Below are 17,356 nucleotides of genomic sequence, written 5' to 3' on the forward strand. Positions count from 1 at the left end.
TTCGTGAACAATAACCTAATCTACGAAGCGAAACCTACAAGACCTCAGAAATGAACCATGAAACGCCTGCCATCCCACGATACACTTTGTTAGGTAAATAATCTGTCATTCCAACTAGCGAAAGACGGCGAATATCATCATATAACAATACTCAAGTAAAGCGTCACGACTCTCTGAGGAATTGTATGAGTAGTACGACAGAGGGTCCATGTTTCATTCCCTACCGGTCTTGAGAGGGGCATTATGAAATAGCTGCTGCCAAGCTGCTATCGTTTAGTTGGATGATATCACGAACCCCGCGGCCGGCTAGTTCGGGGGACTAGAGATGGACAGCGCCACTATCAAGTCTCAAATCTCGTGACAACAAGGAGCTCTATGTACTTATCTAATCCGTCTTATCCACCGTCCGGATGCATCAACGCGCGATTCTGTGATACGCCGGCTATCCCCTTGACTGGCATTCAACTACACCTCCACTATTTTCAGTATTGATACATAGGGGTTGGCCAGGAAAGAGAAAATGGCTAAATCGACCAATGATATTTACGGTTTGTACTAATTATCGAACCTTTTCCTATTATATTAATGAACGACGTCAAGTCCTATATCTGTACTGATACTGAAATAATGGAGGTGTAGTTGAATGCCAGTCAAGGGGATAGCATTAAATATACTATCCCCCGTCTGGCCCTGTTCGAGTCAGCTTCCAACCCCTGAACCTATCCCAGCCCAGAGAACTCTAAAGTAAGAGGGCGACCTCTATGCGGCAGAGTTTCCTCGGAGTTTCCTTGTTACCCAATCTGAAGTTCAATTTACCATCAGCTTAGGTTGTATCCTACTTGATTAAGAATTCGTCATACATTCACGGGGACATGGTTAGCACCTTGTAAAAAGAGACGATTTACTTGGTTCCCAAGATTCAACATGACATGATCGTGTCATCTACCGATGTACTCTACGAGATAATGAAGTCACTATTAACAACAGCGTCCACGCTTTCGTCTGGGTTGGATCTTACATTCAAATATCCTGCCGTACGTCCACATAGAGACAGCGTTGACCTTGACCATTAACTAAAAATCAGACACATGTCCGCATTCTTTAATTCACCTATTCTACCACTATCCAGAACTACGCAGCGAATATTAACACCAAAATGTCTGTGGGAAATCAAGCACTTAACATCAATAGTGTCGTTGGCGAGCATGCCAATTTAGAAATCACCCATCGCGGCTCGGATTGGTACTATGCAGTATGTGCCTTGATGGGTTTCTGCACTCTCGTCTTCGCGGGCCTATCTTTCAGGAAGCCTCATGGTGATCGTGTATTTCACAACATCGCCGCGAGTATAACGGCCGTCGCATGTATCGCTTATTACGCGATGGGGTCGAATCTCGGCCAAGTTCCCATTCAGGCTGAATTTGTCCGACCCGGCAGTCACTTGGTGGGAGCGGCAGGAACCCGAGAAATATTCTACGCCCGCTACATAGATTGGGTTATAACGACGCCTTTGCTCCTTCTCAGCCTTCTCCTAACTGCCGGAGTACCAACTTCAACTATCTTAGTCACTCTTCTGGCCGATGAGATTATGATTGTCGCTGGCCTAATCGGTGCCCTAACTCGGACTCGGTTCAAGTGGGGATTTTGGGTCTTCGGCACGGCGGCTCTATTATTCGTTGCTTATAAACTACTATTCAATGCTCGACGGCACGCTTCGATTCTGGGTGGAGACGCGAAGAAAACATTTATGCTATGCGGCAACTATCTTATATTCCTTTGGTTCTTGTATCCTATTGCATGGGGTCTGAGCGAGGGTGGCAACGTCATTCACCCTGATGGGGAGGCCGTATTCTATGGTGTTTTGGATATCCTAACCAAACCCCTCTTCGCCCTCCTCCTTCTCTGGGGTCACCGCAATATTAGCTGTGAACAGCTGGGTCTACGCTCCCATAATCGCGGCCATATTACTGGCGATAAGTACAATCACGGTGGCAATGTCCACCCCGAAGGCCCTGGTGCGAATGTCGGTGGTCCCACTACTGCTCCTGCCCCTGGCGGTCATCCCGCTCCCGGTCATACCGGCGTATGAGCCATGATTTTTGTCATTACGAAGAACGGCCAGCCGTCGTCGACCGAGAATCTACCCCTATTTTACCTAATATAGTTTAATATTCTATCGCCGCTTGGGGCCGCTACTGATTAGCTTCAACCCGCTGCCGCCATTATATTCTTAACTTGGGGGGTTAGATGTGGATATTCACAGCATCTTGGCATATGGTTACGTGACTAGCAAAGTAATCATAGCTGTCATGCGATTCACTAATAAGATGGAAATAAATCCGGAACCATCATATTTCATATACTTAAACCTAGGCGGTAATAAGAGCAAACATATCACACCCGCGAAATTGCTAGTAAGATATAAATGCTATAGTCTTCAGAGTTTTAATATCATGATATTTTATTTCCACTCACCCGCCTTCCTATCCCTTTTCTCTGTGGAAATTGTCCTCTTTGATAAGCCTACTTCCGTACTTGACCCCGTCAAAAAACCCATTCCTCTAAACACGCTTCCCGTACCGAAGTCCGGTTCGCCGCCTAGTGTGCCAAGGATATCCCCTATGTAGTTCTCCGCCTTGATTCCAGCTTCGTATGAAGAGTTCCAGTCAGCTATAATACCTTTTACGATCTCAACTCCTGCCAGGTAAATGTTCTTAACCGCGATGTCGAAGCCGTTTTGGTCCAGAAGCCGTAGATGCTGAAAAGCACTAACTGACGGCGGGGGTCTGTCGAAATCAGAACCTTCGAAACGTTAGCTTTTCTACTCGACAGAAAGGATAGGGGTAAATTAGGTATGCACCAGTTCTCATCACAATAACCCGCGAGAAGTCAACAAGATCCCAGACTGCAGCCCGCATCAACGCATTCAAAACGGCAGTATCCTCCTGCGCCGAAACACAATACGTTATGCTGCTCTGATTCGTCCAGAGCTTCGTCGTGTTCTCAAATGCCTCGCTCAGCATAGTGCCAGAGTAATAAACATCGCTAGTCGCCGAATCGCACTTAATAACGCCAGGGCTCCCGGTCGCAGCCGCATATACCTCGCCACTAGCACTATATAAGGCGCGATACTCGGCGCTTTCCGCGGAATCAGCCAACTGCGCTGCAAGCGCGAGCTCAGCAGCGGCATCTCTGAGGTTCTCATTGACTTCCATGACCTCGGTGCCGTAGAAAATCGAGGGGTACTCGTCCGGCGCGTACGCGCCGTACGACAGGTATCCGGTCGAGAAGTTAGCGGGCATCTCGCGCGCGTCGAGCTCGTACTGCAGCGCGACTTGCACGGAGAACTTGGATAGCGCGACGCTGCCCAGCGTGCCGAGTTTCGGGCTTATGCCGGCGATGCCGGCCAGAAGGAAGTACGTCTTGCTTAGGTCGAAGAGGTTAGAGAAGAGGAATGCTGTGGCGGACGTTGCGGCGTTGATCTCCGCCTCGCCCATTGTGAGTTGGCATACTTCCCCGAGTGTGTTGCAGTGCACGTGGGGGAATAGGGGGGAGAGCCCGGGCACGGAGATGTTGTGGGCGAGCAGGCTGCCGAGAGAACTGTTAGGCGAATTCGTGTACCATACTTCTGCTTCTGGTGTGAACTATGGTTTTCGTACCCGATTTAGCTATAGAATAAAATATAGAATCCCATCTTCCGCGAGACGAAGGCAAACGGATGAGAAGTAATCATGGGGGGTGTCTCGAAAACATACCATGCTGATGATCACGACTTTGGGTGCTATTTTACCACAGTCTCCTGGGTGTTTCGTTAAAGCCGTGTTATTGGCGCAGCCCAAGGCTCTGGTGGCCTCGCTCAACAGAGCAATCAGGACAAGACTTAATAGCAACATAGTTTTAAATGTATCAATTGAAACTAATACATATGTGACATAGGTTATCTACATTCAATAGGAAGAGTAGCTAGACAGCCATGAGCCTTAATAGGTATTTATCTAGTAGCAGTCCGGGTCCTCGACAATCAGGCGATGACGACGAGGCTTATTACTATACTCCGCCGGAACCGAGACCTTCAGCTTCCTACATAGATTAAATGCTGAGTTGCGGGTACCGGTTTGCTTGATTTTGTCTAGCAGGAATCTTTTCTTCTTTTAAATAATGGTGATGGCTTGCATCTGGAGCTTATCACTACGCAGAGGGCTGTTTGTTTGATAGTACCTGCGTTATATATCGTCGTATAACAGCGGAGTGCCACCTTATCTTGCATAAGGCTCCAATTTCTCTCTCTTTCCGGTCAAGATCATCATATTCTAGCGATAGGTGGCTACCGAAAGAGGAGCATAGTTGAAAGAGGCGACAAATAGGAACAATGAAGACTGAGACATATTAGGCCTTACCGTGATTTTTATCTGGCCCCCACAATGAGAATTTTACATCATTCTGTTAGTCATTAACTTAGCCCATGTATCATTATACATGCGATCTTCAGCATATTTAATTCGTAACAAGAACTTCGACGACTGAAGCGACTAGTTACTCTACGTCGCATAATGCGTCTATAATAGGGGTAGTAAGAAGATACTTCATTACACACCTTCCGGTGCTATGCACAGGTAAATAAAGCTAGAGGAAGTATAAGGAGAAAATAAAAGTAAATTATAGACGACTTCTATACTAACTCTAGATGCCGTTCCAGGGGGGCACTCCAGAGAAGCTCTATCATATCGAGACGACCGTTCTCGGCCGCGCCCTCCAGAAGCCAACGTCCACGTCTTCCAATAAGCGGTGTTATATCATATTCTCTATCTGCGATTCGTCGGGTTTCTGGTGAGATAGGCATCTTGAGTTAGATTGTAGAGATATGGGTAGGAAACGTTATGTATCTAATTTAGATATAGAAACATCTTATATAGAACCTGATATCAAGGAATCAAGTGAGGCTGTCGGTCTTAATCGGGCTTTGATCAAGTTTCAAGTGCCAATAGCCCTATTGGGTCAGATTGGGGGCCGTATCAGGTTTAGGCCATCAGGTTTGGGCGTCAGGTTTTGTCAACGCCACAATGCTATATAGGTGACTCGCAAAACTCAGTGGCATATGCGGGGTACCTGAAAATTGATAAGATGCACTCATAATTTTCATGTAGATATTAAAGCTGTGTGGTAGTACAATATACCTACCTCAAGCTCTGGAGGCATCGCAGACCTCTCAGATTTAGACGACCAGGTCAAACTTCCTTTACGAAGGATTTCATAATCTGGCCCTAAAGGAAATCAATGCGATAGATGCCTCACATTAGTGCTGCCTTTCCCAGTAATTTTCCAGACACGAACCTCTTCCTTATTAGCTCAGAAATTAGCCAATGAGATGCCAATTGCTTCTACAAAATAGTCGGCATAGCACAATCTGAAATCAGGTCGGCAGCGTTCAGGTAATGTTAACTGGATGTAATTACATGAAAAGGTTCTCTATAGTATACACCTCTAAGAGCTAGATTAGATTTATATAAATATATTAACAAGGAACGATGGCTTTTGAGGTTCTCACTGTCCATCACTGTGCTCTTCGTAACATCTCTTACTAGATACTCTCGTCAAACTACGAGCATTATAAAGTGTTTTCTAAGTTATAACGCTGAAATCTCAAAACTATGCCATCTTCAAAGGACCGAGGAACTCAGTCTTCGGGAGACTCCAGCAAGTACGTACCGCCCGTTGTGGTTGTCTCTAACCCAGAAGCTGACATAGCTCCAGTAAACAAGACCTCCAGCAGCACTCTATGCTGCAAGAATTCCTTCGTGCCGAGCCGACTGTGTCCGAACGACTCTCTGGGGTAGTCCTGTCCAAGAGAGAGGGAGAGAGCGAAAAAGGACAGGATAATAAGGCCAATGAAGCGATTAGGAACTTCGAGGACGCCTGGCGCAACGCGAGCCAGTGATTTATAGTTCCAACTGCTAGAGGATGCTTGATATGGGGTGGAGGTTCACTTCTGGCAAGCCTAAGGCGAAGCTAGGCGGAGAAGAGCCGAAGTTATTCTTAGCAATCTATGCTCGAGTTCTGCCCTGGACTGCAGCTTCTTTTGTAATATATGTAAACTGTTAGAGATAATTACAAGGCTCATATACGAGGCAGATTTATACACTCTTTGAGAGGATGGCTGTAAGCTAACTATTATTAATATTATACTTACAAATATCAGGGCCTATTTGGTGATACCAATGCAGCGAGGGTCCTCTGGGGATTCTACTAGTTGCTGTTAGGGGGGAGTCAATTCTCTATTTTAGCAAATCTTATCAAAGCCTACGAGCTTGAATAAGTGATGTCATTAGGTTTAGCAAGATGCAATAAATATCTATAATACTCCTATTTGCCCTCTACTAGAACCAGCGATGAACGCGACGGTTAGAGTTATAATACGAGTACATCTAAACCCGCGGAAGACTAACGGCGTAAGTGATGGAAAAAGGGGGGCCGGTAATACAATTGCCTAAATATATGAAGGAAAGAGTAATTCAAGTGAATACATGTAAGTCGTAATCTGTTATTAATAATATTTAACCTTGCGCTTCTCAAAGGCCAGAATAATTATCTTCAGCTGTGCATACTTCCTCAGGTACGTAATGGCTATCTTTATATACACTCCACTTATATTCTCCCCTGTCAATCAGATTTAAAAGAGGTAGCTGTCTATGGGTCTTCAATTTCTCGTAAACGCTAAAAACAGCCATGCAGCCATGACATTTTAGGCTTGGTTTATCAGGCATATGACAATTTATACCCTTTTTATATAGGAAAGTCACCAATGAATAATCTTCATTGGTTTAGATACGTTATGGGGCTCGCGAATAAGTTCACATATACCAATTCACCTTGCGTCTTATGAATTACGTGAGAAAAGCGCCAGATATCCCGATCGTCGTATTTCATACTTCTCACCGCCCTTAGGCTACATCGGTGCGACAGGTTAGAGTTCTTTATTTAACACCAAAACCCTCTGCTTTTTTTGGTATATATACTTCTTCTCTCCCAAACCGGACTTCTCCATCTGCCTAGCAGGATGGCAGGACAAGCGCTGCGTGAACAGCTTGCAGGAGTAAATTATCCGCCAGTGGCGCCCAACTGGGGCGCCGATTATTGTACTAATCACTATGACACGTATGACTATATTAATCCCATAACAAGGTCCAATTGCGTCGGAAAGGCCATTTTGGTGACTGGGGGGAATAAGGGGATTGGAAAAGGCATCGCTCTATCGTATGCTAGAGCAGGTGCATCGCATATCGCTATCACTTCCCGCTCAGACGTTCCGGAAGTTGTAGCAGAGATTGAGAAAAGTGCAGCCGATGCCGGACGAGCGAAGCCGGTAGTGGTAGTGCTGCGGTTAGATGTCACCGATTCGACAAGTGTGACTAACGCCGCTCAAGTCTTAGAGGGGCAATGGGGCCGGCTCGACATCCTAATTGGAAATGCAGGATATCTGTCCAAGTTCGACAAGATATTAGATGGAGATGAGGAAGCATGGTGGCGGAACTTCGAAGTTAACGTTCGCGGAAGCTACCTTGTTGCGAAGGCTTTTCTACCCCTGATGCTAAGGGGTGGGGACAAGACCATTATTAACATGTCCTCAACTGGAGTCCATCATTTCCATACAGGTGGAAGTGGCTATCAGCTCAGCAAGTTTGCGCTTCTGAGGCTCACCGAGTATCTCATAGCGGAGTACGCAGATCAGGTGAGCTGAGCCATGCATTTCCCTTGACATATATACCTGTCATATGGTCTTCTAACATTCCTATAGGGCCTACTTACCTATTCGATACATCCAGGAGGGTACGTAAAGAGCGTTCCTACTAATCATCTAGGTTCAGATTAACTAACTAGTTGCTCGCGTAAATAGAGTCGCTACAGATCTAACTCAGGGGTTGCCAGAAGCAACACGAGGTACGTCGTCTTCCGTAATAATAAATTGTCTTTGCTGAGTCTAAGAACGATAAGCTTGGCTTAAATGCACACCCGCCCTAAGTGGTGATACGATAGCCTTCTTAACGAGTCGGAGACAAAACTGGCTAGCGGGTAGATATCTCAGTGTGATGTGGGACATGGCCGAATTGTTCTCCAAGAAGGACGAGATCATCACGAAAGATGCTTTGAAGATGAGGATGACTTTCTAAATTGAAGGCATGTTCATTCAGTGTCCGCGTAGACCCGAGGTCGTTAAATCCTCATATCTCATAGCGCATGTTAATAGAATGGCATAATTATTTGGATAGAGGGTCAGATCACCACCGATAGAAGGGGGATTTAACATAGGATGAGTCGTAATCACTACGAACAATTACAAATCAACATCTAATGACTTGGGAAGACGGCGAGTGTCAACGGAGACACGCCATCCTCTTCACTATCTAGTCGTCAGCCTATACCGTTTTTGTATTACCAATGACTGCGTCACCGGGACTTATCATTGGTGCGTTAGGATCCTTCTCCGACCACCCTCGGAGCTTCGTAAGCTTAGCGGCGGTAGCGCACCGAAACTCAACCTCCGTGCTTGGCCGGCGTTGTGAACAATTAGCAACCACCGAATAATAAAACATTTTTATTATAAATACGTCTCAAAGCGCTCAAAAACTTCTTTACTCTTCAGATGCAATTAACTCATTGATTAATCATGCCCCCGATGGCTTTCCTACAATTAGCTTTGTCTCCGGCCAGCGTCTTGGCACCCATCCACCTCCTATCTTACTCCACGCTCCTCGGCATGGAACTATACCAGTCATTCGTAATGACGAAAATTAGCTACCAAGAGTTACCCCGATCCGCTTTCACCACGCTTCAAAAGCGCGTCTTCCCCCTTTACTTCCGGGGGCAGACCTTGCTTCTCCTATTGACGGCGGCAACGGTCCCTCCGTACGGGCCGCTGACGCTGCAGTCCAGCAAGGGCAATTGGATACCTTTTGCGATTATGGGAGCCACGGCGCTTTTAAACCTGATGCTTTATGGACCACGGACGCGACAGATCATGATTGATCGGATTCATCAACGTAGGGACCTATCTATTGAGCGCTGAAATAGTGGTATGGTAATCGCTAACTATGACTTAGAAACGCGGGATGGGAAGAAATCGAACAATCCGACCGAGGTCAGCGACGATATGAGAGCGTTAAATAAGATGTTCTCGCGCAATCATGCGATGAGCATTCATCTGAATATTATTACTATAGGGGCTACTCTCTGGTGGGGTGTAAAACTAGCCTTACGATTAAACATGCAGCCTTAAGAGAGTGCAGAAGTCGAATGTTAGATGTTATGTCAAATTGGGTGGATTGGTAAGACATGGCTCTATGTATTCTTCTTCGTACGATAATGAGTTTTGAGGAGGTTAGGTTATCAAGTGTCGAGGGGGGTATAAGGGGTTATTTTAGACTAGGCTTTCTAAATTTAAAGCAACAATTGATGTGCTCCTTAGCATTACGTCTTCCGCTAAATATATCGCGTAAATTATTTCGTGCTAATTCATTACAGCTCGAGGACTAGCTTAGTGCCGCTAACTCCCGCTTTCAAAATGTCAAGGCCCTTGTTAATACCATGCAGACCTCCCTCGACCACTTGGATCTTAGGGCTCGGGACGATTTCACGCTTCTCCAGCCTCTCCTTCAGCCAAGTATTAAACCAGAACGAGAACTGCTCATGCCGCACCTTATCATCAGGCGAACAAGCAACGAACTTAGCCTCGACGTCCTCCGTAGTAGGTCCGTCAGGGCTTAGTGGAGGTGCGGAGGCTAGATGAGCTGGTCCGCTTCCCTTTAACGACTTCAGGATGGTTTGGCAGGATTGTAAAGCGCCCACGGCATCATAGCCGTACTGGAATGTGAGACCCTCTTCCTTAGCCGCCTTTATGATAGCATTTTCTGCGCCGGGCTCTTTGTAGTCGAAGACTTTGGACGCGCCTAGCGATTCGACGTATGCGTGGTGCTTTGAGCTCGCGGTGGCGTATACGGTAAAGCCGAGTAATTTGGCGCTTTGCACTACTACGCTGCCAACGCTGGACTATAGCATTTAATGTTAGTATTTCCATTGGCTCGATAGTTTAGAGGACGATTAGGGGTCGTGTAGTGTATATTGAAAGTGTTCACATGAAGGTGAAGGGACCCGGCGATCTACTTACAGACGCGCCCCAGACAAGGAGTCCTTGCTTGTCACTAGGAGAATACGAGGTATTGCGAGGAATACCGATGGTTTCCCATCCAGACCATGTTGTGGCGACAGCCATAGGAAGGATAGCAGCCTCGTTGATCGAAAGGTAGTCAGGAATTGGAGTAGCGTTCTTCGCAGGGACAATAGGCCGCTGCTGAAAGGCACCGTAGTTGGGTTCTCCCCGAGCGAAAAAGGCCGGCGCGAAAGCCGCGACACGAGTTCCGGGTTTGAAGTCGGAAGATACGTTAGAACCAGCTTCGAGGACTATACCACCAATGTCTGAACCAACAACGGCGGGATAGTCGGCTATAGCGAAGCCGAAGTCGCGCATCTTCCAATCGATGGGATTCAGGGCGATCGCCTTCACATCGAGGAGAAGCTCATCGGGCCCGGGTTTGGGTGTCTGCTTTTCTCGGACTTCGAGCGGCTGGCTCTTTCCTGTAACAAAAGCTGCGAGGTGTGTCGACATTATGAGTGTCTATTCCCTAGGTAGGCTTTTGTAAGTAAAGCTGAAAGGGAGGGAGGGGGGTAGGGCTTGTTAGTGGCTACGAGAGGGCAAAAACGAAGAGACAACGGTTTATATTAACCACGCCGGTAGCAACTATTCCAGAGACTCGGCATATATATCTTCTTCTTTCATACTTCCATAGGTGACTATGGTTAATAATCCAAGTTTGCATTCTTCGTCTGTTCGGACTATCGTCGCCGTCTCGGTTCGGGATTACTATCTCGGATTTAAGCGACTACTAAGTTAGGAAGTAGTACGATGAAGCTCGCGACCGATTACCAAGCAGCCAGTCTAAAAAAGCATCTAGCCACGCCATTCACCGCACTTTTGTAGTCAAAAGCAGTGCAAACAAGCATATCCAGCGCATCCATCTGCAAGTACATGTCACTAAGCTGCTGCTCGGGGTGTTTAGCCATACGAGTATGGGATTAGGAAAGCCATCATAAACTCCGATTTGCTTGGAATTATATTAACTCCGGTTCATTACTTCTACTAGTCACATTCATCCATACGGAGCCAACATTATGTATACCATCAGGATTATGCAAACATTAAGTTGATTATATCCAATACTGTGCACTATTAACATGCCCATCATGGCTTATGAATTTGCGGTTCAGGAGTCTACGTTAGATATATGTACAGACAAATCTTGGTACAGTCGAAAGTGCCCTATCAATCCTTTATCCGGTCTCTCCCAACTCCTAAGTAAATTGCTAACAGGCGCAGCCTTTCGTCATTACCTCTGAGCTCATAGAGAAATTAACCATCACTGCGCTACTTTACTCCGTCTACGCACGGAAGACAGTTCTTCGTCGGTTACCGAAGCCACCGAAGCCGTTGTTGCCTCGGCTGTTTCCACCGTTACCAGCATTGGCGTTGTTGGTACCGGCGTTGGCATTGGCGTTGTTGTTCTTGCTACTTCCATTGCCGTTGTTCTTGCCATTTCCATTGCGGCTCTTTCCGGTGGCAGTAGCACTCGCCGCGGCGCTGGTAGTGGTAGCTCCAGCATTCGCAGTGGTGGTAGCTTGTCCAGTGATAACATCGAGCGTCTGGACAGAAGCGGGCAAGCTTGTAACAGTCTGCTTCAGAAGCGAGGTGACAGCAGCTGCGTTCTTCAAGCCCTGATCGCTGCCTGCGTTCTGAATAGCGGCGACGGCAGCGGGAAAGTCAGCCTGGTCATTGGAAACCTGCTTGAAGACCTTCTCAAGAGACAGCGCCGTGGGGACCTTGGCAGCAGTGTTCTGGCTGGGCTCCACATCGACCTGTTGAACGGGGAAGCATCCACCGAAAGGACCAGCAAGAGCATTGTTTCGGCAACGGACGGTGCAGACGTTACCAGCGGAAGCTATAGGAATAGTTAGAATATGGAGGGTCTCTAGTAAGTTTGTAAGTATCAACTTACATCCACTGCAGGTAAAATTATCAGGCATGTTCACGAGGATCTCGAACTGCTGGGTCTTGGCTTGGGAGAAACCGTTGACACCGGGAACGTTGTTCTCAACTGTCAGGTTCTGACTGATGACACCGTTGTTGCCAGCCTCGACCTATCATACGGGTTAGATCATTATCAAGATGCTATAATGTGATAGATAGGGAACATACCAGGTCGCAGGCGTAGGGACCAGCACCATCAGCGTTAACTTGGTGGATGGTAACCTTGACTTGTGTTCCAGCCTTGACTTGGGTAACGGCGCCGGCAGCAAGCGCGTTCTCCGTGTTCTCTCCGATATCGATATTACCCGACAATTCTGTTCGTCCGCACTCGTTCACTACGTTGGCGGCGATCTCGGCATCTCGGATAATCGTCGTGTCCTGCTGGCACGGGCTGATAGATGTGCAATTCCTCGCCAGTTCTGGTTCGACCTTGAAACCGACACTTTCAGGCGAGCCCTGAATACCCTGTGCCCCTAAGATAACACCGTGAGCCTGGGCAACAGCCAACAGGGACGCAAGAGAAAAGATGGTTGATGAAATGGACGGCATCTTGAAATAGGATATAATGGACAGCACCGGGCCGATAAGTGAATGATAAGGCACAAGAAAGAGTGAATTAAGAATAAAACAGATCCACGGGATCGTCAACTGAGAATAGAATAACGTAGGTATGAAAGGGAAACCGGCCTGCTCAAGAACATGGAAGACGACGATCCGTGGTGAGCGGTGCTGGCATATATACATGATAGGCAATGGAGATCTTGTTCGATCTACGCAGGCCGGCCGGCCATTGCACACGAGCTGAGCTAGCCCCGAATCGTCTGCCGAGTACAGAAACCCCTAGACAACCAGCGCGAACCGATATCCAACACGATGTCCAACACGATGTGTGTCAAGCGTGTGGGTTTCAAGCAGCCAAAGGAGCCTCCCTTGGACATGGATCTTTTCTTTGCTAGGGCAAGCCTTTGCCTTATTAGGTACGTACCGTGGTAAAGTGACGACGGAGAACCGTTTCGAGTTTACCTCATCTCGCGAGTGGACATGTTAAATGACCCCCAAGCTTAAAGCGCGCCAGTAGAATATCCATGATGCCCTTGGTTGCCCTGGGAAGAAATGTCTCGACAGGGTATGGTAAAGGAGGTGTTTTTTATCCAGGGTTTACCTTAAGAACCATGAACGCCAAAATGCTTATTATTCGAGCTAAGGCTTGAAAATAATTCCAAAAATGTTCAAGTGGAGACATATGTACATGTTCGCGAATCCCTGTTCTGCTTGGTGCTGCATTTTACGCGGTAGGGCCGGTGGATACGGACGAAGATGTCTCGCAAGTAGCGAATAGGAATGAATAACTGATACGGACGATAGAGCTTTATGAAGATAGAAATCCACATCGAATTTTAAAGCGAGATGAGTCGCCGTGTAGATAATATTCATATAACATATTAGTTATAACATATTATAACATATGAATTATGAAACTACGGTGTAAGTAGATGGGTAACTTGGCGCATTATTGCTAGGTATAACTTCCAAGCAAGTATTGGCGATATATGACGCGCCGCCTAAAGAAACATTCAAGATGGGTAATTCGGCTCGAGCCGACAGTGGCTGAAGTGGCGTATATGGTCTTCCACGAGGGATGTGAACATGAGGCGCTCATACTCCAGATGTACATATTTACCTAAAAGCACTGATCGCTTAGATCTACCGGCTAGTTAGTACTAATCCTTCCATGTTTCGACCCTTGTGCCAGATCTCGGGCCAAGACGTTTCTAATGTGGATATTCGCGGTAATTAAAGCATTTTCCTACTGGAAGAAATACATATGTGCTACATACGAGGAAACCCCTTGGCATATTTTATGCCAAAGGGGATATGGTAATGATGCTGGGGCCTCTTGATATCAGACGGCGGTGGTGTGGTTTTTCCTGTAGCGTCCGTTTCAAGCTGTCGACGCACCAATAAAAGATGAGAATGGCGACTGAGTGCTACCTTACCCTGCACATATGAGGCAAGGATACAAACGGGGAGCTGGGGTAAGGATACCCTTCGCCCGGAGCGATACCCCCCTAAAGATGTTCTAGGCTAGAACTTCTAGCAAAGTTCGTAGGTAATAGACAATGGGCATAATAATTAGCTACCAATTAAGCTTTTAAGATCTCTATTATCTTACTCATTACAACGTAGACGCGTGTGTAAAATTTAGCCGTACCTAAAACGGTTCGAATCTGCCATGAAGTACTCTAACTCCAGGTCTAGAATCTAGAAAGGGGTTTAACATAGTAGTTCAGGGGCCGCTACACAAAACCCAGCGCGCTTCATCAATGCCAAGGAATAATCAAGACTCAGTAGGCGCTCCAATTCAACACTCACCCCCTAAATAGGTCATAGAGCGAAAGAAGATTGTCGCAATGTGAATGCATTACCAGACTATTAACCTATTAATCTCATCATGCTCAAACATTATACGAAACTATTATGCTCAGTGTCAGTTTGTCATCAACGCATCAGCATAGTCATAATAGCGACCAAGCCTAAATCAAAACATTGAACCGCCTAGTGTATATTTTGAGCTGAAGCATTGAAAGACCAGGAAGCAGAACGTCATAGTAGACACGGGATCGTGGGATTTTCACCGCCGCCGTCTATGTACTTAATGAGCCAATGCCCAGAAGTTTTAGCTATAACTCTACTTCCATCACGGAACGTCTTCTAGTCTACAGATTCATGAAAAGGGCAAGACCGATTTTCGGCAACATTTTCAAAGGAGTAAACATGTAAATAGGATGCGACTGCGAGGTGTCGTGCGAAGCCTCCCCCATTCAGCGGCACGGAAGGCCAAGCTTTCTGTTTAGGCACAGGACTCTTCCTCCGTCAATGAAAAATTGCAACATGTGACTTTAAAGTCAGCATCTTGATGTCTAAAAATGTCTTAACAGTACACTACAAGTGAAAAAGAGGAGTCAGATAAGCGTATAAACCCAACTCGATAATTTGTATTGATAGTTGCCGGCGCTCTCTTTCTCTCTATAGTACGCAAACCAAGTCTTTTTTCCATAGTTTGTTCGAATAAGCTCGCAATATTGCACGCAAAATGCTGCTTACTATGACGACCCCCTGGATTCTTCCTCCCTAACCCATGAACACGGGGAAACGAGGGATATTGGGGATTGGAGCGAAAATACGAGAACCTCCTTGAGGAGCTTGAGAATATAGTGTCCCTACGACCCTAACATCGTGAAAATTTGGGCATTGAGATCCTATAAAGCTTTTTTAAGCATTCATCTCGACTCGCTTTAGTTCTCGACTCTGGTGATCTCAAAATATCACAATATCTTCTTTTCCTGGGGTCGGCTAAAAACATACTCCTAGATCACGGCGTATGATACTAAGAAAAGCTCAAACATGGGGTATTATGTAGATGGGATAGAACCCGATATCCCGCAATTGCAAGATTAAGAGATGGTAACCCGAAGTCTTATTGACTAAATCATCCCATCGAGTCGTAATTAGTGCACCAATGGGATAATGAATAACTGGCTTTTTGCTACGTCGTAGCTATTGCGTTTCATCAACCCCGGTTAACGACAAGCAGATAACTTTCATCACACTTTGTGGTTTCAGTCTCACTTTTGATCTTTCGAGATGACGTAACTACTCAGATAAATGCCAATGACAACGTCGTCGATCTTACCACACTGCAACATAGGACACGTAGGCCGCTTAAGTATATAAGAAGAGTCTTTCCGTGTCATCGGTCGTAGTCGAGGGTTGTCAGTACACCCGTGTGATAGTTCAGACGAACTTCAGACGCCGGAGGTAAGAGACAATTCCAGACATACCAGAGTGACATTTCGTGTTTATTCTAATAACGAAAGCCGGCCATGCATTGTCATTTCTTGCGTAAGGTAGTCAATGGAAATAAAGATTGATATGTAGTAACTACAACGCAAGATGCTAACAATGGTCGATATTGGCTCGACATGAGCTCTATTCCCAACTATAGGAATGTCAATATGTCAACAAAAAGATTGAGTACATTATAGCAATTCTATAGCACAGTAGCTTTTCATCATTTAAACAAAACTCTTCCTTTCTATTACGGTAAGAAGTAATGGGGATTGGGTTACCTCATAAGTTCTTCTGGTATTATTTATGGAAAACTTCGGAATCGTTTCGGGTCTGACACGAACCAGTCGCAATTGAGAGATTCGATGAACGCATTGGCGTGAAGCTTGGTATTACGGAAAGGTTTTACTATACGTACCTAGTGTATTAACTATTGAATATCACGGGTTTGAACGATATAAATAGGTGTGCAAATATTACCGTCAATTAATATACCTCATTGGATATAATCATATCAGATGCAAGCCGCTGTGTCATTATACAATCACTCGACTTAATGTTAACGTGTTCCTAGTCTGGAAATTTGAATATTATATTAAAATGCCACCTTTTAGATGGGCGAGAGCTATTGAGATCTAGACTTTATTAGAACATCTCACTTCGTCTCAATGACCGCTCTGTTCTAATACATTATAGGAATATCAAGTCGTTGTTATGGCTCTTCAACCATATTTAGATCGCATTACTGAGGTCCAGGTGGCATTACTCAGAGTGCCATTGGATGCAATATATCGCTTAACTCCATTGATGTTGTCCCTCACATAATTTGATGCTGACACTCATATAAGCACCTCGGCCGAGTTGAGAATTACTGGTTACCTGTTAGGTTTCTTGGCCGTATTCTACGATATATTGGAAGCTGGTAGCGGCATCTTAGACCCTAATTGTGTAAGCTGTCCAGAAGTGTATTTTCTTGACAGTTACGCGGATAACTTCAGCTCTTAGGGCTGACACCTGGATGACCCATTCAAATACTGCCCCGGGGTTATACCCACATGACAGCTTCTTTCCATAGCATGTTGTAAAGCTTCCTTCTTATTTAGTCGCCATATGTAAGACAATTTTACCTAAGTACGGAAAGGCAACCTCACCGTACGAATGCTACTATTGGTTATCTACCATGCTGAGCTCATCAATAAACAGTCAGACTATAGTTACGATGAGGCTGGAAATAAACATCTACAAAGCTTCATTCTAGAACATAGAAATGGATCCATTCACGGCGTTACTGAGGGCGGTATTGAAGCGAACTGTTCAATGGGATAACATCCTGTTAAGTTATGACAATATTAAGTAATATCACTAGTCATTGTT

At 45.8% G+C, this 17,356-nt stretch overlaps 7 protein-coding genes across 7 annotated transcripts; 4 read left to right on the forward strand and 3 right to left on the reverse strand.

Annotated features, from left to right (window-relative positions):
- The first annotated feature begins 568 nt into the window (after nt 1–568).
- On the forward strand, nt 569–2,441 carry F5Y00DRAFT_246201 (bacteriorhodopsin). The gene is made up of 2 exons (XM_048009102.1): nt 569–1,034; nt 1,085–2,441. The coding sequence occupies exon 2, from the start codon at nt 1,157–1,159 to the stop codon at nt 2,087–2,089; it is 933 nt and encodes a 310-aa protein (XP_047861365.1). The 5' UTR covers nt 569–1,034; nt 1,085–1,156; the 3' UTR covers nt 2,090–2,441.
- Nucleotides 2,442–2,461: 20 nt separating this feature from the next.
- Nucleotides 2,462–3,893, reverse strand: F5Y00DRAFT_265533 (putative purine nucleoside permease; the record flags this gene model as incomplete). Its single annotated transcript, XM_048011801.1, has 3 exons — nt 2,462–2,802; nt 2,861–3,644; nt 3,756–3,893. The coding sequence occupies 3 exons, from the start codon at nt 3,891–3,893 to the stop codon at nt 2,462–2,464; spliced, it is 1,263 nt and encodes a 420-aa protein (XP_047861366.1).
- Nucleotides 3,894–5,648: 1,755 nt separating this feature from the next.
- Nucleotides 5,649–5,935, forward strand: F5Y00DRAFT_265534 (uncharacterized protein; the record flags this gene model as incomplete). Its single annotated transcript, XM_048011802.1, has 2 exons — nt 5,649–5,698; nt 5,752–5,935. 2 exons carry the CDS (start codon nt 5,649–5,651, stop codon nt 5,933–5,935), a joined length of 234 nt encoding a protein of 77 aa, XP_047861367.1.
- Nucleotides 5,936–6,815: 880 nt separating this feature from the next.
- On the forward strand, nt 6,816–8,288 carry F5Y00DRAFT_168116 (NAD(P)-binding protein). Its single transcript, XM_048004816.1, has 4 exons — nt 6,816–7,726; nt 7,793–7,824; nt 7,892–7,935; nt 7,990–8,288. The coding sequence occupies exons 1-4, from the start codon at nt 7,055–7,057 to the stop codon at nt 8,163–8,165; spliced, it is 924 nt and encodes a 307-aa protein (XP_047861368.1). The 5' UTR covers nt 6,816–7,054; the 3' UTR covers nt 8,166–8,288.
- Nucleotides 8,289–8,609: 321 nt separating this feature from the next.
- Nucleotides 8,610–9,459, forward strand: F5Y00DRAFT_168217 (uncharacterized protein). The gene is made up of 2 exons (XM_048004817.1): nt 8,610–9,035; nt 9,096–9,459. Exons 1-2 carry the CDS (start codon nt 8,663–8,665, stop codon nt 9,269–9,271), a joined length of 549 nt encoding a protein of 182 aa, XP_047861369.1. The 5' UTR covers nt 8,610–8,662; the 3' UTR covers nt 9,272–9,459.
- A 51-nt stretch (nt 9,460–9,510) lies between these two features.
- On the reverse strand, nt 9,511–10,657 carry F5Y00DRAFT_265537 (GroES-like protein; the record flags this gene model as incomplete). The annotated part of the gene is made up of 2 exons (XM_048011803.1): nt 9,511–10,041; nt 10,160–10,657. 2 exons carry the CDS (start codon nt 10,655–10,657, stop codon nt 9,511–9,513), a joined length of 1,029 nt encoding a protein of 342 aa, XP_047861370.1.
- An 830-nt stretch (nt 10,658–11,487) lies between these two features.
- On the reverse strand, nt 11,488–12,682 carry F5Y00DRAFT_265538 (uncharacterized protein; the record flags this gene model as incomplete). The annotated part of the gene is made up of 3 exons (XM_048011804.1): nt 11,488–12,044; nt 12,102–12,243; nt 12,302–12,682. The coding sequence occupies 3 exons, from the start codon at nt 12,680–12,682 to the stop codon at nt 11,488–11,490; spliced, it is 1,080 nt and encodes a 359-aa protein (XP_047861371.1).
- Between the last annotated feature and the right edge of the window lie 4,674 nt (nt 12,683–17,356).

This window comes from Daldinia vernicosa, assembly GCF_022497035.1.
Source record: "Daldinia vernicosa strain CBS 139.73 unplaced genomic scaffold F5Y00scaffold_56, whole genome shotgun sequence".
Taxonomy (NCBI): domain Eukaryota; kingdom Fungi; phylum Ascomycota; class Sordariomycetes; order Xylariales; family Hypoxylaceae; genus Daldinia; species Daldinia vernicosa.

What these genes read in the sequence shown, in the direction of transcription:
- F5Y00DRAFT_168116 (XM_048004816.1), top strand. Translation starts at nt 7,055, where the DNA reads ATGGCAGGACAAGCGCTGCGTGAACAGCTTGCAGGAGTAAATTATCCG. An exon ending in TATTCGATACATCCAGGAGG is followed by an intron (nt 7,825 to 7,891) that starts GTACGTAAAGAG and finishes TCGCGTAAATAG; the next exon opens with AGTCGCTACAGATCTAACTC. An exon ending in GTTGCCAGAAGCAACACGAG is followed by an intron (nt 7,936 to 7,989) that starts GTACGTCGTCTT and finishes AAGAACGATAAG; the next exon opens with CTTGGCTTAAATGCACACCC.
- F5Y00DRAFT_168217 (XM_048004817.1), top strand. Translation starts at nt 8,663, where the DNA reads ATGCCCCCGATGGCTTTCCTACAATTAGCTTTGTCTCCGGCCAGCGTC. An exon ending in GATTGATCGGATTCATCAAC is followed by an intron (nt 9,036 to 9,095) that starts GTAGGGACCTAT and finishes ACTATGACTTAG; the next exon opens with AAACGCGGGATGGGAAGAAA.
- F5Y00DRAFT_246201 (XM_048009102.1), top strand. Translation starts at nt 1,157, where the DNA reads ATGTCTGTGGGAAATCAAGCACTTAACATCAATAGTGTCGTTGGCGAG.